This window comes from Rhineura floridana, chromosome 3 (genome assembly GCF_030035675.1).
Source record: "Rhineura floridana isolate rRhiFlo1 chromosome 3, rRhiFlo1.hap2, whole genome shotgun sequence".
Taxonomy (NCBI): domain Eukaryota; kingdom Metazoa; phylum Chordata; class Lepidosauria; order Squamata; family Rhineuridae; genus Rhineura; species Rhineura floridana.
This window is the reverse complement of record NC_084482.1, coordinates 219,792,195-219,810,353: the sequence shown is the minus strand read 5'-3', so window position 1 is coordinate 219,810,353 and position 18,159 is coordinate 219,792,195. Positions and strand designations below refer to the sequence as shown.

Genomic DNA, 18,159 nt, shown 5'->3' with positions numbered 1-18,159 from the left:
ATACTAAACCTTTCCAGAGGAATGCCTACTTGTGTGAAAGGAAAACAGTGGATTTGAAGGTAGGAAGTGTGAACCTTTCAAATCTATCGCAATGGCAAAAGCTGTGTCTTTACTGTGAAATTTATCTCCCATGTGAATGAGCCCAAAATTGAAAAGCATCCACTCTTATGCCTGAGTTGGGAATGATATTAGCACAAAGACTGCAATCCTCTCTTCCATTTTGTTTCCATTCCCTTTCCTAACGATCTCTAGCAACAAAATTGCTTTTTTATCATAGCTACCACACACTGGGTTGACATCATCATCAAGGTATCCACTATGACCCCAAGGTCTCATTTCTGGTCCATTCAGACTTCATTAATGTATACAAGGACTGAACCAGCAGTGAGTGATGAGAAAAGAGATGTTGGAGGCATAGTGGGTGGTGTGTTTCGGATTGCAGTCTTCAGACTATTTCTTTTTTTATGGTCACAAGGGCTGCTGTGCTCTCTTTGATAATACCTGTCCTTCCTCCCCTTTGTGCCAAAAGGGGATTCTAAGCACTCTTTGCCTGTCTGTCTGTGCATGCATGTGCATATTTTTGGGAACAGAATATAACTGGTGGCCATGTGACTAATTATTGGGGAAAGTGGATAGATTTTCCCTGAGTGCAACATTGAAGTTTAAAGTATTTATAATCCCCATAACATTATAAATATCTACAAGCAGTGTTCAACATAAAAAAAACACTAATTAAAACAAAAAATATAATATAAAACCAGTAAAAGTGTTGGATAAAAGCGTATTCTTTAAAAACAATAAAAACAGGGATTCAGAGAATTCATAGAGATAAACCAAGGTCTGATCTTTTGTGTCAAGGAAAGCTTGGGCAAAAAGATTTGTTTTTGCAAGGTAGATGTTTGTTAATTGCGGTAAAAAGTATTTGGGCTTTGATCCAAAACCACCATAAGCCACTTGTCTTCCTTTCCTTGCCAGATCAGTTATGCTTTTGTCTCTCGTGTTCTAAGTGATGAGACGCAGTTCCCTTTTTTCTACCGGATGGTCCCCAACGAAGAAGCCCAGTACCCAGGGATTGTCAAGCTGCTCCTGCACTTCAGATGGACGCTGGTTGGTCTCCTTGCTCCAGACACTGACAATGGAGAGAGATTCATGAAGACCTTGATGCCTCTGCTCCTCAGGAATGGCATTTGTGTTGCCTTCTCACAAAGCATCCCACGACTGAATACGAATAAAGTGAAGATCAGTTCTTTTCTGTTCCTCAAGTGGAGACAAGTCCATGCATTTGTTTACAATGCAGAGACAACTTATTTCTCCTTGGGAATAACAATTATAGAAAAAATATTTGACAAGTTAACAAAACCCATTGTAGGGAAAATCTGGATCACAACAGCTGTATGGGACATCTCCTTTGACTTAATGTACAGTCGCTTATCTTTCCAACACATCCATGGTATTTTTTCCTTTTATATTGAGACAAATAAACAGATAAAATATGATGATGTTGAGCCATTTTTCTTTGCTATGAAGCAATTTGTGGAGAAATCTTTTAATTGTTCATATTTAAAGCATGCGTTGTCGGTGAAAGGCTGGACAAGATGCAGAGAGAGAGAGGACCTGGAGATGGTGCCCCAAGATGATCTGGAAAGAATCCTCTCTCTAGACAGCTACAGGATTTACAACACTGTCCAAGCTGTGGCCCTTACCTTAAAAGTTATGTATTCCTCTAGATCTAAGAGGAAGGTGATAGAGGTAGACAGTGATGGTGTGGAAGTTCAAAGGCTACAGCCATGGCAGGTAGTTACTTTTCCATCACACAGTCTCTGCTGCACACGACAATTGACAGTCCAATTCCAGAATCATTGCTGTGGAATTAGAAACAGAGAAAATGTAAATATAGTAAGGAGGTGAAATTTTGCTTCACAACCCTTCTGTTAACAGCCCCCATACTTGCATAGGTCATAATACCTGCCTACTTCTGTCCAAAGGACTATGTGTGATGTTGGGACATGTAGTCAGAGTCTGAGCTCATTATGATATCCTTTGATATATATGTACATTTATAATATTTCTCATGTCTTAATATTGTTTCCCTATTAATATGCACTAAACTGAGAATATTCACCTTAAGTGTATTAACCTTATCCCAAGTACTAAATTTAATTAAGGGGCAACTTTCCAAATCACTGGGAAACAGTTCAAATTCAGTTTAATCACTTGAAAAATATCTCTCAGAACCAAAATACCTAAGTATGTTAAGACCTGTCTCTGGGCATGAACAAAATTGCCACATAGCATGCAAAGTAAGTTATCTACAATTGTCCACTGGCATTAACTAATACTTCGACCATTTAATTGTATACTCAGAAATAATACCAAAATGATTCTCAACAATTAAATTTTATATCTACTTGTTTTCAATACTTGTTTTATTGGCATTGCATTATTAACATTTATTATTGTTTTGTGTAAACTGCTTAAGGTTTTTGTTGATTAAGCAGTTTATAAACCTTGTCTTATGTTATGTGCCTTCAAGTCAATCGACTTATGGTGACCCTATGAATCAGCAACCTCCAGTAGCATCTGTCATGAACCACCCTGTTCAGATCTTGTAAGTTCAGGTCTGTGGCTTCCTTTATGGAATCAATCCATCTCTTTTTGGGTCTTCCTCTTTTTCTACTCCCTTCTGTTTTCCCCAGCATTATTGTCTTTTCTAGTGAATTGTTTTATGTACTGTTTTATCTTGTACGTCGCCCAGAGTGGCTGGACATCCAGCCAGATGGGCGACTAACAAATTTAATAATAAATAAATAAATAAATAAATAAAAATCATGTCTTCTCATGATGTGTCCGAAGCATGATAACCTCAGTTTCATCATTTTAGCTTCTACTGATAGTTCTGATTTAATTTGTTCTAATACCTAATTATTTGTCTTTTCGGAGTCCATGGTATACGTAAAGCTCTCCTCCAACACCACATTTCAAATGAGTTGATCTTTTTCTTATCTTCTTTTTCACTGTCCAACTTTCACATCCATACATAGAGATCGGGAATACCATGGTCTGAATGATCCTGACTTTGGTGTTCAGTGATACATCTTTGCATTGTGGACCTTTTCTAGTTCTCTCATAGCTACCCTCTCCAGTCCTAGCCTTCTTCCAATTTTTTGACGTTTGTCTCCATTGTGGTTAATGACTGTGCCAAGGTACTGATAATCCTTGACAAGTTCAGTGTCCTCATTGTCGAATTTAAAGTTTCATAAATCTTCTGTTGTCATTACTTTAATCTTCTAAATAGGTTAAAAAAGGTATGTATTGGGGATATATATATATTTTTAAAAAGTTTTCATTTATATGTAGCAGAGTTCCTTGTACTTGTTTTTATATAGATTAGAAAATAGCTGTGAACTGGGATTTAAAAAAAATTAAACTAGAACAATTTGATGCTGTGGCAAGAAATTCAGATATCTCTCCCAGCTGCATAATAAAAATATAATATTTTGCAACATTACCATATGCATTGCTAGCCAGAAATCCTATTTTCAATGGGACATACTCCCCAGATAAGTGTGTATAGGATGGCAGCGTAGCCTCACTTACCAGGAAGTAACTGTTATTGGGAGTAGTCTCAATGAAGCAAACATTTTAAAAGACACACAGCTACAAGCCCTGAGTCATCGATGATCCAAGCATGAAATAGACAGAATTGGATAGCCAGAAGGGCTGGCAACAGGCAAGATTGCGCCCTTGGGTACCAGCCTGCCCCAGGCCCATGGCAGCTGCCTGCATGCATCACCTACTTCTACGACTGCGCTGAATGCTGTGGGAAGCCTTGGCCGCCATCTTGGATGATGGGAGCTATGCACACACAGCATGCACACCATTCACCACAATGGGAGAGGTAGGTGGGGCATGCAGGTGGGTGTCACAGGCCTGCACACTTATATGAGGGGGTCCCTGGGAACTCCCTCTCTGCAATCCAAGGCAGGGTTGGGAACCGATGTTACAGTGGATTGCAGAATGGGAGTGCTACCCCTGACCCTAAGGGGGGGAATTCAGAAGCCCTGAAGGGCCCTTCAGGGCAGCAGAGGCCCTCAGCCAGTGCCTAATCTGGCCACCCTCTGGCACCTGCCCTGATAGCCAGTGTGGTTTCTCTGTATTCTAAATGCCGCTCTTTTCTCTGCCATTCTAGCTCCACCCTTTCCTGAGAAGCTCCCAATTTTACAATTCTTCCATGGAAGGAGTGTATTTGAATGAGAACAGGGAGCTGGCAGCTGACATGGGCATTGTGAACTGGGTGAAGTTTCCCAATAAGTCCATTCTCAGGGTGAAGTTTGGGAGTTTATGCAGACAGAGACCCCAAGGCATAGAGTTCACCATTGACCAGGATGCCATTGTGTGGCCCAAATGGCTCAACCAGGTGGGGGAAAATAATGTCTTTCATTTCATTGTATTTTCATCATTTAAGCTCCAATTAGAGTATTGTGTTCTGTGTGGGGCTGCCTTCCAATGCCTGTCAACTCCAACATTCCGGATTTCTTGAAGATCTAGCAGTGGATCCCTGTCAGTGTCGTATGGGGAGGGGTCAGCTGGTTTGTCTGAGGAGGGGCATTTTCCCCCTTAAGTTTTCAATGGGGTTGTTGTTTTAGTAACTTGTGTTGTAAACTACTTACAGGTTTTATTACAAACAAGTGGCATATACATTTTGTTAAATAAAATTAAAAGAAAATACTGGATGTGGTTGCCAAGGGTTTCCCCAATCCCTGCCATATTTAAACTGTTAGTTATTGAAGGTTTAGTGATATGTAAGAATGGATCAATCTGTCCTTCTCAATTACTTGTTTTCAGAGCTTGGAAAAGTTACTTTTTTGAACTACAACTCCCATCAGCCCCAGCCAGCATGGCCACTGGATTGGGCTGATGGGAGTTGTAGTTCAAAAATGTAACTTTTCCAAGCTCTGCTTGTTTTTCCCATTCTTGAGCTCACTTTCCATCTTTCTGTGTCAGTTTGAGATTTTTTTTAAAAAAGATAATCAACATTTTTGTGTGATTTTTCCTAAAATCCATTTTGCATGCTATTTCACCACCAGTTCCGCCTTATATGATGCATTTTTGTAGGGAATTTTCACTAGTGAACGTATTTATGAATGCTTTTACGGTGCATGCATTTTTATACTCATTAGCTGCAAAATTCGATCGATCGATCCCACTTGGCCATCCCAAACTGAACAGCCTGCCAGCTGCATTTTTGCTCCAGCTGCAGCTTTTGGGCCATCTTCAAGGGTAGCCCTGCATAGGGTATATTGTAATAATACAGTCCTGAGGTTATCAGAGCATGGATAATTGAGGCCAGAATGACCCTGTCCTCGAGCAATTGTACCTGGTGAAGCTGCCAGAGCTGGAAAGGGGAACTCCATGCCACTGAGGCCACCTGGGCTCCAAGCAGCAACACTGTTGTTTCAATTTTGCCAGCTTATCCTTAGTTACAAGCTTCAAGCCAAGCCCACAGCTAGAAGTCCCATTTGGTCCTTCCCAATCCTGTGCCTCATTTCCAAAGATATTTTACCAGTAACACATTTTCCTTGATGCTCCTTGTCTTTATGCTTAGACCCTCCCTCCTTCCAGGTGTGTGGAAAGCTGCAGTCCTGGATTTGTCAAGGTGATTCAGGAAGGAAAGCCACTTTGCTGTTATGACTGCGTTCCCTGCATGGAAGGGACCATCTCCACTCAGGAAGGTGGGTGACTCCAGGCAAAAAAAGTGTTGTAGTCAAAGTTCACGCAAGAGGCAACCTGAATTCCAACTTGTGATGATATTTACAGGCACATATAACTCCCACTGCCAGCTGTTGAGCAGAGAGAGTAACCCTGCAGGCTGCAGGGAAGTGGCTTGCAAGGCAGCACCACCCAATATCACTGCTTCTGCTCATAAGCTGCCAATATTTGGTCTGGCCGCCCATTAAAAAATGCCTTGCAGGTGCCTTTTAAAAGCATTTCCAAAATCATTCCTGACCAGTGAGACAGGATAAAGCTGGTCCAATTTGTGTAGTATTCCTGGGTTGTTCTCTATTCGGGTACTCCCCCAATGTGGATTTCTCTCCCTGCTGAGATCATATGAACGTCAACTGTGGGGTGTTTTCACTACCAACTGAAGATGTACCAGTTCCCCAGGCTATCCCTGCCCCGTAATATTTTTAATATTATGTAATGATTTTATTCAAGATAATATATGCAATGATTTTACTACTTTTATTTCTTTTTATTGGATATAGTTATGTCTTCTTGTACTCTGAACCACTTTCATTGTACTTTCTGGTACAAATGGATATAAGGAAGATGTTTCTCTTGTTCTTTGCAGATGCAGAGCGTTGCTCCAAATGCCCAGAAGATCAGCATCCAAACAAGGAGCAAGATTGCTGTATCCCCAAGATCATAACTTTCCTGGCTTATGAAGAAGATTTGGGGATCCTCTTGGCTTCCTTCACCCTCTTCTTGTCCTTATCCACAGGCTTTGTGTTAGCAATCCTCATTAAATTCCTAGAAACTCCAATAGTGAAAGCCAACAACCGGGACCTCTCCTTCATCCTCCTCATCTCCCTCCTGCTTTCCTTTTTGTCCTCCTTCCTCTTCATTGGCCGACCAAGGAAAACGACCTGCCTTCTCCGACAAACAGCCTTCAGCATCATCTTCTCAGTTGCCGTCTCTTCTGTGTTGGCAAAAACTGCCACTGTGGTGCTGGCCTTCCTTGCCACAAAGCCAGGGAACAAAGTGAGGAGATGGCTGGGGAGGAGTCTAGCAAATTCCATTGTCATTTCCTGTTCCAGTGTCCAAGTTGTCATCTGCACAATCTGGTTGGGGATCTCGCCACCCTTCCCAGATTCTGACATGCACTCCCAGCCTGGAGAGATTATCCTGCAATGCAACGAAGGGTCTGTTGCCATGTTTTATGGTTCCCTTGGCTACATGGGTTTCCTGGCTGCCATATGCTTCATGGTGGCTTTCCTGGCCAGGAAGCTTCCTGGGGCCTTCAATGAAGCCAAGCTGATCACCTTCAGCATGCTGGTCTTCTGCAGCGTTTGGGTCTCCTTTGTGCCCACCTACCTGAGCACGAAGGGGAAATACATGGTAGCCGTGCAGGTCTTCTCCATCTTGGCCTCCAGTGCTGGGCTTCTGGGCTGCATCTTCATGCCCAAGTGCTACATTATTGTATTGAGGCCAGATCTGAATACAAAGGAGCATCTGACAACAAAAATAAAAATGGCATCTGATTCTTAAAATATTTAGTTTTGACATGTGTTGTTCAGCAGAGCAGTAATGAAACCCACATACTTGTGTCGTTAATACTGCTCCCTAAATATAAATCTCTCTTTGTTTTGCAGGAAATATGAATGATGAAACTGAGGTTTTTTTACACATTTTGCTTTATCACAACCTGAATTGAACTAGGTACCTGATCAACCACGCTGGTCTTTATGCAGCTAATCCTCAACTGGAGTCACTCTCAATAGTCTTCTAGGGAAAATTCTTAACATCACGGTTTTTTTAATTTTTATGGCAACTTTCCCACAAAACTGTGCCTTAACTGGATCGTAACAAAAGAAATGAACATAAGCGTAAGCGTTTTTTTTTTAAAGTAAAATATGTTTTGATGCCAATTAGTAAACACACAAGAATTAATCCATCCAGTATTGTATAAACCAAGACAAATAAAGTAACCAAATTTATCATTAGAATAGGAGAATAGCTAAAACCACCATGCTCCAGACAATGGACTTGTATCCAATAATTTGGATCTTAGACTCAATCTTCAAACATCTAGAGGCTGCACCCTATCTCTCAACAAGGATAGTTCAGACATGCCCTCCTTGGCTCTCACCCAGAGGGGTCTTCTGCCCACCATTATTGTGGGCTCTCACCCAGAACTGCAGCCAATAACATCCCTTCCGCACTCTACAACTGACCAACGTAGAAACATCTAGATCAGCCTTTCCCAACCAGTGTGCCTCTAGATGTTGTTGGACCACAACTCCCATCAGCCTCAGCCAGCATTGTCAATGGTCAGGAAAGATGGGAGTTGTGGTCCAACAACATCTGGAGGCACACTGGTTGGGAAAGGCTGATCTAGACTGTGGATGTAAACAAGGGCTGAAGGGTTAGTTCCCTCATGGAAACCCCTTCAAAGGGGCAACCACCCATTTAGGGTTGCCAGGTCAGAAGAATCCCAAAACCTGAGATTTTAGGGGGGGCAAGTAATGTCATGGGGTGGGCCCAAGTGATGTCATTAAGCATGATACATTAAGCATCAATCACAGTTGCTTGGAGCGTATAATTAAAAAAAATCTGATTGGAGATTAAGCTAGAAATCTTAGCTAAAAGATGGAGCCTGGGTAGGGAACATTTAACCTACCCTACTTGCTTTTGGCAAGAAGGGTTTAAGTGCCTTCAATCCAGGCCAGTCACCAGAAGGCCACTGTAGGAAGAAAGGAACCTAGTGCTTTGGAGATGTTAGATGAGAGCATTCAGGAGTAAGGATAGATGCCCCTGAAGGTTGCAATTCTAAACACACTTACTAAGGGACTAAGCCCCATAGAACTCAACAGGACTTACTTCTGAGTAGATATAGTTTGGATTGTGCTGTTGGTAAAGCATGACTAGGGATCATCTGCAAAGACATCTGTCAGGTCCTGTCTTCTGGAAGTCCTTTCCTTACAAATTGTAGCATCCACATCTGCTCCCTTTGCCTATATTTGACTGTGTGACTGTGTTCAGAAGCCATATTCTGGTCCTCTCTGCCTAGCTGCACATGACTGAGGCCTAGTCTGCAAAGTGAGCCCAGAGAGAGAGAAAGGCCAGGCTAGTATGCCTTCCTCAGTTGTGCTGAACTCAACCCCCTTCTCCTCTTGTGCCTTATGTGCTTGCTCCTTCGTTTGTGTGTGTGTGTGTATTTTGAGGGTCTATGTGAGTTTAGTTATGATTAGGTTTATTTAGGTAATTCCCACATGCATATTGTTACTGAATTAGCCCCACCAATGTCAATGGATATGTACTGTTACTGAGCTATTTCCCATTGAAGTGTTAAATGCATATATTTTGATTCTCTGTGTGTCTATGCTCAATAAGTACCCCCATGTTTAAAATCTGTATGAGTGCAAGCTACTGGGCAAATCTGCCAAGACACACTATTGCCAATGTCAAAACATGCCAATTCACAAGACTTGAAGAACATGTGAATATGAAATGTGTGTCTATAGAGGAGTCTCATTAACAAAATGCATTTGGGATGAGAAAGGAAACAGTAACATTGCTTAATATTGTGTGTGTTGCAGAATGGAGCCCATTCCATTCCAAACCAATGCAGAAAAGGGTTCCCAACATTATTTAGGGAATAATTATCCCTTATGAAGGAAGGTTGAATGTCAGGAGCTTTTACACTTGGAACAGGGATCACAAACGTGGTGCCCAAGGGCACAATGCTTCCCTAGAAGTCTTCCTCTGCTGTCTCTGAATACTCTGAGACCACACATTCATTCCCCACTTGGGTCATGAGGTGGAGAGAGTGATTGAAATATACCTGGAGCTGAAGGAGGACGTTACAAGTATGACATTCGTCCCCACTTCCTGTTTCAGCTCTATGTGGTTATCAAGGCTCAGATTAATTTCCCTGGATCAGACTTTTACCAGGGAGTGTGGTGCACACACCTTCTCTCTTTCTGTCTCTGAGATGGTGGAGGTCTTGAGGAGGGGGGAGAGAAGTAAACAGAAGGGATGGCACCCACAGCACTTGCTCAAAAACTCAAATGTGCCCATGGGCCTAAAAAGGTTGGCAAAATGTCGCTGAGAGGAAAAAAGTGGGTAACAGAGGGTCACGATTAAGGTGCATAAAATTAGGATGATGAACCCAAAGACTTCTTCACAGAGCGTGAAGTCTAAACTGAGACACTGACAGGCCCATATGGTCACCACCTTAGAGAGGCTGCATGTCCCTGAATGCCAGTTGCTGGGAAGAACAGCAGGAAGGACTAGTTTTCCTTATGCCCTGCTCCTGAGTTTTCCAGAGGTGTTTGATTGGCCACTGTGGCAAACAGGATGTTGGACCAGAGCTTGGAAGATTACTTTTAAAAAGTAATAAATTACAGTTACAATTACATGGACCAAAAAGTAGTAATTACCATTACAATTGCTCTGAAAGTAACTGATTATTTTTTCTCAAAAGTAATCACTACAATTACATTTCAGTTATTTTTTTAAAAATGCCTACAAGGTTTCTTCACAGAAACATTTATACAATGGGGCTTCCAGGAGCCGGAGGCATGGAAGACTATTCCCAGGTACCTGTAAAATGGAAGCTGTTGGATCGGGCGATCGTTTATTCACCATCGGTGTCTGATCTTTTGCTTGGTGAATATCACCACTTTAGATTTATCTTTAGATGATCAATGGCAATATGATAGGTTCATAGAAAGGTTATAAGACACCTGCAAACAATATTTAGGTTCGTTGGGTCCTTAAAACATAAAAGGGAGTTTAGGGCCCACATGGAAGGTCAGACGGGTCTCAAAAACCATCCCTTATAATCAGGAATGATGAGAAAGTCACATAAAGTCAGAACCCACCTCAAAAGCAATCTTTAGGTTAATCGAGCCCTTCAACCAAACTGGGGGGTTGGGGCCACATGGAAGGTCAGGGGAAATAAAAACACATTCGTTATGAGCAGGAATGATGAGACAGTCGCTGAGAGGTGTCAGAACCCAGCTCACAGACCATCTTCCCCTTAAACAAAAAGGGGGTTGAGGGGCCACACAAAGTCAGGGAGACTTGGATTGTGGGAGGATGATACAGTTGCATAGAGGGGTCACAACCTCCCCCACAACAAAGTTTGGTGTGGCATTCTGAAAAAGCCCATTTGGAATACTTTCTGTGGGTTCTGTTGAAATATTTCCTAGTTGATTTTAATAAGTCTACAACAGAGACAGTGGCTAAGTTCCTTTTCTCTGCTCAAGGGAGTCGCAAGAGGATTCTTCTCTCTTAATTTCTATTTCTTTTATGATGTACTTTTATATTTCTGTATCTTAAGTATTCTGATGTTTTTATTGACTATTTTATTTGAATGGGTCTATGACTGTATATGAATAAACTAAACTAGAGGAGAAGCAGAAAAGTAACCTTAAAAACAGTTGTTAAATGCCTCTGATGGTTATACATCAGTTGCAGTTGCTTTATAATTACAGCTGAGTTCATGTAATCACCACAGTCACCATGAATTCACATTTGTGTTGGACCTTTCATATGCTTGAGCAGATTCCTAAGTCTGAAATAAAGTGCCCATTTAGAGTGAATCCTAAAGGCAAAAGCAATCCTGAAAGGGGGTAGGACTTCCAGGGAAAAGGGGGTAGTCACTACTTGTTTCTGATACAGGGTGTGTATTTTTATTACCAGCTGAAGTTGTGAGGGCTGTGTTATGGGCTGACCCCATGTTCAATGTATTTACATTTCCCATCTAAGAGCCTTTACTCCCAATGTATAGGTTATTATATGCCCAGGTATGCAGACCTCCACATAGTTTCCAGCCAAGCCTTGTAAAGTTCAAACTGGAAAAGGTTTTTCTGCTCCTCCCCCTCTTTTTGCTATTCTGGGCAGTCAACCAATGTACTCTTGCTCATATAAACAAAAAGAGATAGCAACACATAGCTGCCAGCTGCAGCTGCCTTATATGGTGTGGACAACACCTGCTTCTGGTTCAAGTGACTAGTTGTTGTTGGACAAGGTTTAGCTGGTCCCACTTGCTGCCCCCGGCAGGCGACACAGGGACACAGCAGCTGATAAGGCAGCAAATGCTAGCAGACAGCTGTTGAGCAAGGTCACAGCCTTGAAACACTCCAATAATTAGAGGAGTTCAGGAGCAGTATTGCGCCAGTCTCCCTGGAGACTGGGCCAAACACACACTGCTGCTTCTGATAACCATAGGTCTGCCTCCCACAAGGGTGAGATGGCTCCATTTCATTATACAAAAAGGGAGATATAACTTGTTTCATGTTGATTCCTTGCAATATGACTTCACAAATATTGCAATGTAACTTGTATAACATAAATGACTGAACTGATATATATGTATTTATTTATTTTATTATTTTATTTATTAAATTTATTAGTCACCCATCTGGCTGGTTGTCCAGCCACTCTGGGCGACGTACAAGATAAAAAAAAACCAATACATTAAAATGTTAAAATTTAAAACCATAACAGTAAAGACCTAACCCACTCCAAAAGCCTGCCTGAAGAGCCAGGTCTTCAAGGCCCGGCGGAAGCTCATCATAGAAGGGGCATACTGATTTATAAGCCTGATATTTGACTACTGATTATAATAAATTGTGACCCAATGGCTAAGGCCACTGGATGCATTACTAGCAAATATGTTTAATGTGTGAAAGAATAAATATTATAAGATTTATAAAGATAATCTGCTGTTGAACTCCATTTTTTCCTGAGACCTCTGACCGTTAGTTCTCCTAGACAGATGTAACTGCTGGCAAAAACTGTGGAAGCTCAGGTAACCACAAATTGTGTCATGTAAGTTGTCTGTGTAGATATGTACTAAGAGGAGTACTCAAGAACCCTCAATCCAGTACATTCACAAGATAGAAATGGCCTGAGGCCATTTCAGCAGGTTGGAAAAGACTGCATGGGGAAAGCCTTGACTCCTATGATGCAGGGCCTACAAACAGGGATTGTAGGGAAAAGCTGAACAGACCTGCTAAAGCAGAATGAAGATATTGCCTGGGCTAAAAATATGTTTGAGCTGCAGGGATATCATAAAAGCTATTAGTAAGTGTCCATGAAACGAAGGAAAGAGAGATCTGTTGAAGGAGGAGCAAAAGTTGGGGCTGCGATAACGAAACTTGCACATTGAAAAACAGCTGAAAAGGTGTGCCAGATAGGGGTCCCTTCAGAGCCTGGACCTCAGGGGCTGAAAAACAATGTGTCCCTCAAGGCACTGGGGAATGGACAAGACAACCTCTCAGTAGCACAAGGGATATTTTATGCACCAAACATTTTAGCCACATTGCAGGAAATTAACTCATTTTTCTTTTGGTTCTGATGCTCAGGAAATCTTTGGGTAAATCCTTGGAGCTTTGGCAAATAGAAGAATAATTATAAGGCAAAAAGTATCACCTCAGTAACATCCTTGAGTCCCTGTGTGACGCAGGTGCAGAGCTGGAGGAAAACATGTTTACGAGGACTCACAGAAGTGGCTGCATACTCTTGACATGGGTCAGCATGGGGGGAAAGTTTAATCTGTCCTGGCCTTTACTGATAAAGCCCCTTTATAAGGGTCAGGACCAAGATATTTAGGATGAACGCAAATATACACACATTACATGAAGCAATTATTTCTGAACATTATGAGCTCATGAAACTGCCTTTTACTGCCGGGCTTGGCAAACGTTTTCAGACCAAGAGCCTCTTTCTGTTTTGGGTGACCTTCAGAGGGCCATATTCCAGTGGTGGGCAGTTCCAGAGACAAAAGTGGACTGAACAATGAATGTAAATTTAACACTCCCCTCTCTATTCTCCAGCCAGCCAGGCAAGCAAGAAGCATGAGGAGAGTTCAAGGGCACAGTCCAGCCAGGCAAAATGTCTCAAGGAAGGCACAGAGCAGACCCAATAGAGGGCATAGCTGGGGAGGGGGGAGTATCAAGGGCCATGTAGAGGGACATGGAAGGCCACATTCAGCCCCTGGGCCTAAGATTCCCCACCCTTGCTTCACTGATTTAGAACATGGAGCCATCGGGATCAATACTTTGTACTCTGACCGGCAGGAGCTACATGAGATGCCAAACACAGGAGGATTTCCCCCAACCTCACTTCCATTCCTGGCCTTCCAAATTCCACCTCAATTGCTGGATAAACTGATTTTGCAAGTGAAGCACAAATAGTGGGATGCTGGTAAAAATCCATCTAATAGCGCTACTGGTTGGCTCATCAAAATCTTCCTTTGGAAAGAACATGTCAAAAGAGTCCTGTTGTATCAGACAAAAAAACGATCTAGTCCAGCGTTGTCTTCTCACAGGACATGAGGGCAACAGCACTCTCCCACTTGTCTGTATCAATTAGTAAGATTCAGTGCACTCTGCCTTCTACAAGGGAAGTCATGCATAGCCATCAATAGTCTTCTCTTCAGTCAGTTTGTCTAATCCCCTTTAAAGCCATTGCAGTTGGTGGCTATTCTTTCTAACCACTATTTACATACTTTACCATGCCCCCCATTAGTTGCCTTTCCTCTAAGCTAGAAGGCTGAAATGTTGTAGCAATTCCTGATATGGGAATTGTACGAGCTCTTTGGACACTTGGGTTGCACTTTTCTGAACCTTTTCCCGATCATCTTTGAGGTGAGGCGAGTAGAACTGTACACACTATTCCAAGTGTGTTTGAACCTTGCACCATAGAGTTCCATCAAAGCATCATTATTTGGGCAGGTTTGTTTTCAGTTCCTTTCCTAGAGATCCTGAACATGGGACTGCCTCTTTCACAGCAGTTCAGGTATCCAGGATGACCCCTCCGTTTCTTATTATCCTTAGAATTGTATTTTATGCAACACTTTTTCCAAGGAGCTTAACACATGGATTTCCCCATCTCCAGTTTTATCTTCACAAGAACCCTGTGAGGTATATTCGACAAGAGGCAGTGACTGGCCCAAGGTCACCCATGGGATAGTGAATCATTATCAAGAAAACTTAGCATGTCTGGTTAGGCTTAGAACAGGAGACACCAGTGTGGTGCCCATGGGCACAATACTTCCCTTGAGGCTTTCCTCTGCTGTCAGTGAATCCTGTAACACAACACACACATTGCTCACTTGGGCCATGAGGTGGAGAGAGTGGTTGAAATGTACCTGGAGCTGAAGGAGGAAGTTGCAAGAGTGACACTCATTCCCACTTCCTATGTGCTTATCAAGGCTCAGATTAATTTCCCTGGATCAGACTTTTATAAGGGAGTATGAACACACCTTCTCTCTTTCTCTCTGCGATGGTCTGGGGAAGTGGGAGAGGAATGAGCAGAAGGGTTGGCACCAACAGTGCTTGCTCAAAAACCTAAAAGTGCCCTTGGGCCTAAAAAGATTGGCAAACCCTGGCTTAGAGAAAAAAGGGAGTAAGGGAGAGTCAAAATAAAGGGGCATATGATTATTCATGGTGTGGAAAAAGTGGGATGGAGAGGTTTTTCTCATAGTACTAGAACCCAAGGACTTCTTCACAGAGCGTAAAGTAAGACTGAGAAACTCACAGCTACAGGGCGTGGTGATAGCCAGCAACCAATGGTAGAAACACACTCACTGCTCTGGTTCCCAGGGCCAGCTCCAGGCATGCCAGGGCCCTTGGGCGTCAGCTTGCCCTGGACCCCAGCGTGCACGCCCCCCCATGCCACCCCACCTACCATTTCCCTTAATGAAGATGGCGGCTGCGGTTTCCCTAAGGGGATGAAGCCTCCGCAGCCAGCTTTGTTGATGGCACATGTGCGTGCTACGCACATGCATCTCTGCCATCAACTAAGATGGCAGCAGCGGCTTCAGTACCTTAGGGAAGCTGCAGCCGCCATCTTCATGAAGGGCAATGCTAAAAGGCAGGAGACAGGTAGGTGGGGTGCATGGGGGGTGCGGATCATGAAAGGGGAGTGGAGGGCCCTTCAGGGGCTCCTGTAGCTCCAGGGCCCTCAGGTCAGTGCCCCACCTAGCTGCCCTTAAGAACCAGCCCTGTAGGTTTCAATGTGTCTTCACCTCGGTCTTCTAAAAAAGGGGTCCCACAATGTTAGGGGTCCCACAATGTTAGTCAAACCCCATCCCCTTCTACTGTAAAACCTGGTGGGATCAGCCTGAGTGGTTTTTTAAAAAAATCATCTTCAAAGAGATTTTGCAACCAATTGGCAGATCAACCCGTGCCCTCTCCAGGTGTGGCTAATGATCTTGCCCTGGGAATACCCTGGAGGGGGAATGGGTTGATCGGCCGATCAGTTGCAAATAGGGTTGCCAGGTCAGAAGCATCCCAAAACCTGAGATTTGAGGGGCAGGCCCTGCAGAGCTTGGAAAAGTTACTTTTTTGAACTACAACTCCCATCAGCCCAATCCAGTGGCCATGCTGGCTGGGGCTGATGGGAGTTGTAGTTCAAAAAAGTAACTTTTCCAAGCTCTGCGCCCTAGTGATGTCATGGGGCGGGCCAGAGTGATATCACAGGGCAGGCCAGAGTGATGTCATTAAGCATGATACATTAAGCATCAATCACAGTTGCTTGGAGCATACAATTAAAAATAAATATCTGATTGGAAATTAAGATAGAAATCTTAGCTAAAAGATGGAGCCTGGGTAGCGAACATTTAATTTAGCCTACGTGCTTTCAGCAAGAAAGGTGAAGTGCCTTCAGGCCAGGCCAGTCACCAGAAGGTCACTTTAGGGACAAAGGAGCTTAGTGTTGTGGAGATGTTAGATGGGAGCTTTGGGGAGTAAAGATGGATGCTCCTGAAGGCTGCAATTCTAAACACACTTACTAAGGGACTAAGCCCCCATAGAACTCAACAGGACTGACTTCTAGTAGATATAGTTTGGATTGTGCTGTTGGTAAACCTTGACCAGGGATCCTCTGCAAAGACATCCATATCCAAGCAGGGTTGGCAACCCCCTGCCTGGAATGCCCTGCCCTTATCTTTTAACATGTCTGCTCCAAACTTCTTTACAGATTTGACCCTTCACTTCAGAAAGAGGTCTGAGAAATGAGTAAGAGTAAGAAGTATCTTTTAAAATTGTTCTTTTCAATTCACTTTTGAATACACATCATACCTAGGGCAGATCCACACCATTCATTTAAAGCACATTCAACACCCATTTAAAGCACATGAATCCCACCACAAAATCATGGGAACTGCAGTTTGTTAAGAGTGGTGAGAACTATAACTGTGAGGGGAAAACTACACTTCCCAGGATTCTTTAGGGAAAGTCGTGCACTTTAAATGAGAGTTGGATGTGCTTTAAACGTATTGTGTGAATCCACTTAATAAATTTTGCCTGCATGTAAATTGTTTTAATTATTTTTTTCAAAATGGAAATGAGCTATAGACTGTAGTGGGTGACCATGGGCTTCTCATCATCTCTCAGCCTATCTGCCCCTCAGGATGAAAACAATGGAGAACCATGACCACCCCAAGGCATACTTAAAATGTAAAGGAAGTGTTGTACAACCATAGTGTGAAATCGGATACTTAATGGGACACAGAATGACAAAATGTTTATATAAGCATGACTATTAAATACGTTTATTATTTATACAACCTGTAAGGGTATTTGTAGTGCAATCCTATGTTTGTTTACTCAGAAGCAAGTCCCAATGTATTCAATGGGGCTTACTCAACCAGGGAAAAGTGATACGAAACTTGTTCTTTTAACAAGCCTTTTAAGTTGAGACCTTATCCCAGTCTGTCTGTGTTAGAATTGCTTTTTAATATGTTTTTAAACCTTTTCTTTAAAAAAAGTTTTTAAAGCTTTTAAAGATGTTTTTAAAGATGTTTTGTTTTAATATATTTTAAAGTCTGTTTTTATTATTTTTAAAGTGTTTTTAGTGCTTTTGTTTGCCACCCTGGGCTCCTACTGGGAGGAAGGGCAGGATATAAATCAAATAATAAATAAATAAAAATAAATAAATAAACTTCATTCACCCAACCCAAAATTCATAATCATGCCACTTTAAGCTGTTTTGCAACTGTTTATACTTGTTTTCTGGTTATTGGTTTTTAATATTTATTTATTTATTTATTTATTGCACTTTTAGACCGCCCTATAGCGACAGGCTCTCAGGGCAGTGTACAACAGAATAAAACCACATTAAAATACCAGCGAGTGTGGGTTACAATGTACAACTATAAAAACATTTAAGAGCAAGATTAAAACAAAAATTGAGATAAAATTACAATTACAATTAAATTTAAAATTAAAATTAAAATTAAAATGCCTGGGCAAAGAGGTAGGTCTTTACCTGGCGCCGAAAAGATAACAAAGAAGGTGCCAGGCGTATCTTGTCAGGGAGGGCGTTCCATAATTCGGGAGCCACCACTGAGAAGGCCCTAGATCTAGTTATTGTTCTCCGGGCCTCCCTATGAGTTGGGACCCGGAGAAGGGCCTTCGACGT

General features: G+C 42.4%; 1 protein-coding gene across 1 annotated transcript; it reads left to right on the top strand.

Annotated features, from left to right (window-relative positions):
• Nucleotides 1-1,038: 1,038 nt before the first annotated feature.
• LOC133379006 (vomeronasal type-2 receptor 26-like) lies at nucleotides 1,039-7,269 on the top strand. The gene is made up of 3 exons (XM_061613617.1): nucleotides 1,039-1,794; nucleotides 5,606-5,732; nucleotides 6,353-7,269. The coding sequence occupies exons 1-3, from the start codon at nucleotides 1,039-1,041 to the stop codon at nucleotides 7,267-7,269; spliced, it is 1,800 nt and encodes a 599-aa protein (XP_061469601.1).
• The last annotated feature ends 10,890 nt before the right edge of the window (nucleotides 7,270-18,159 follow it).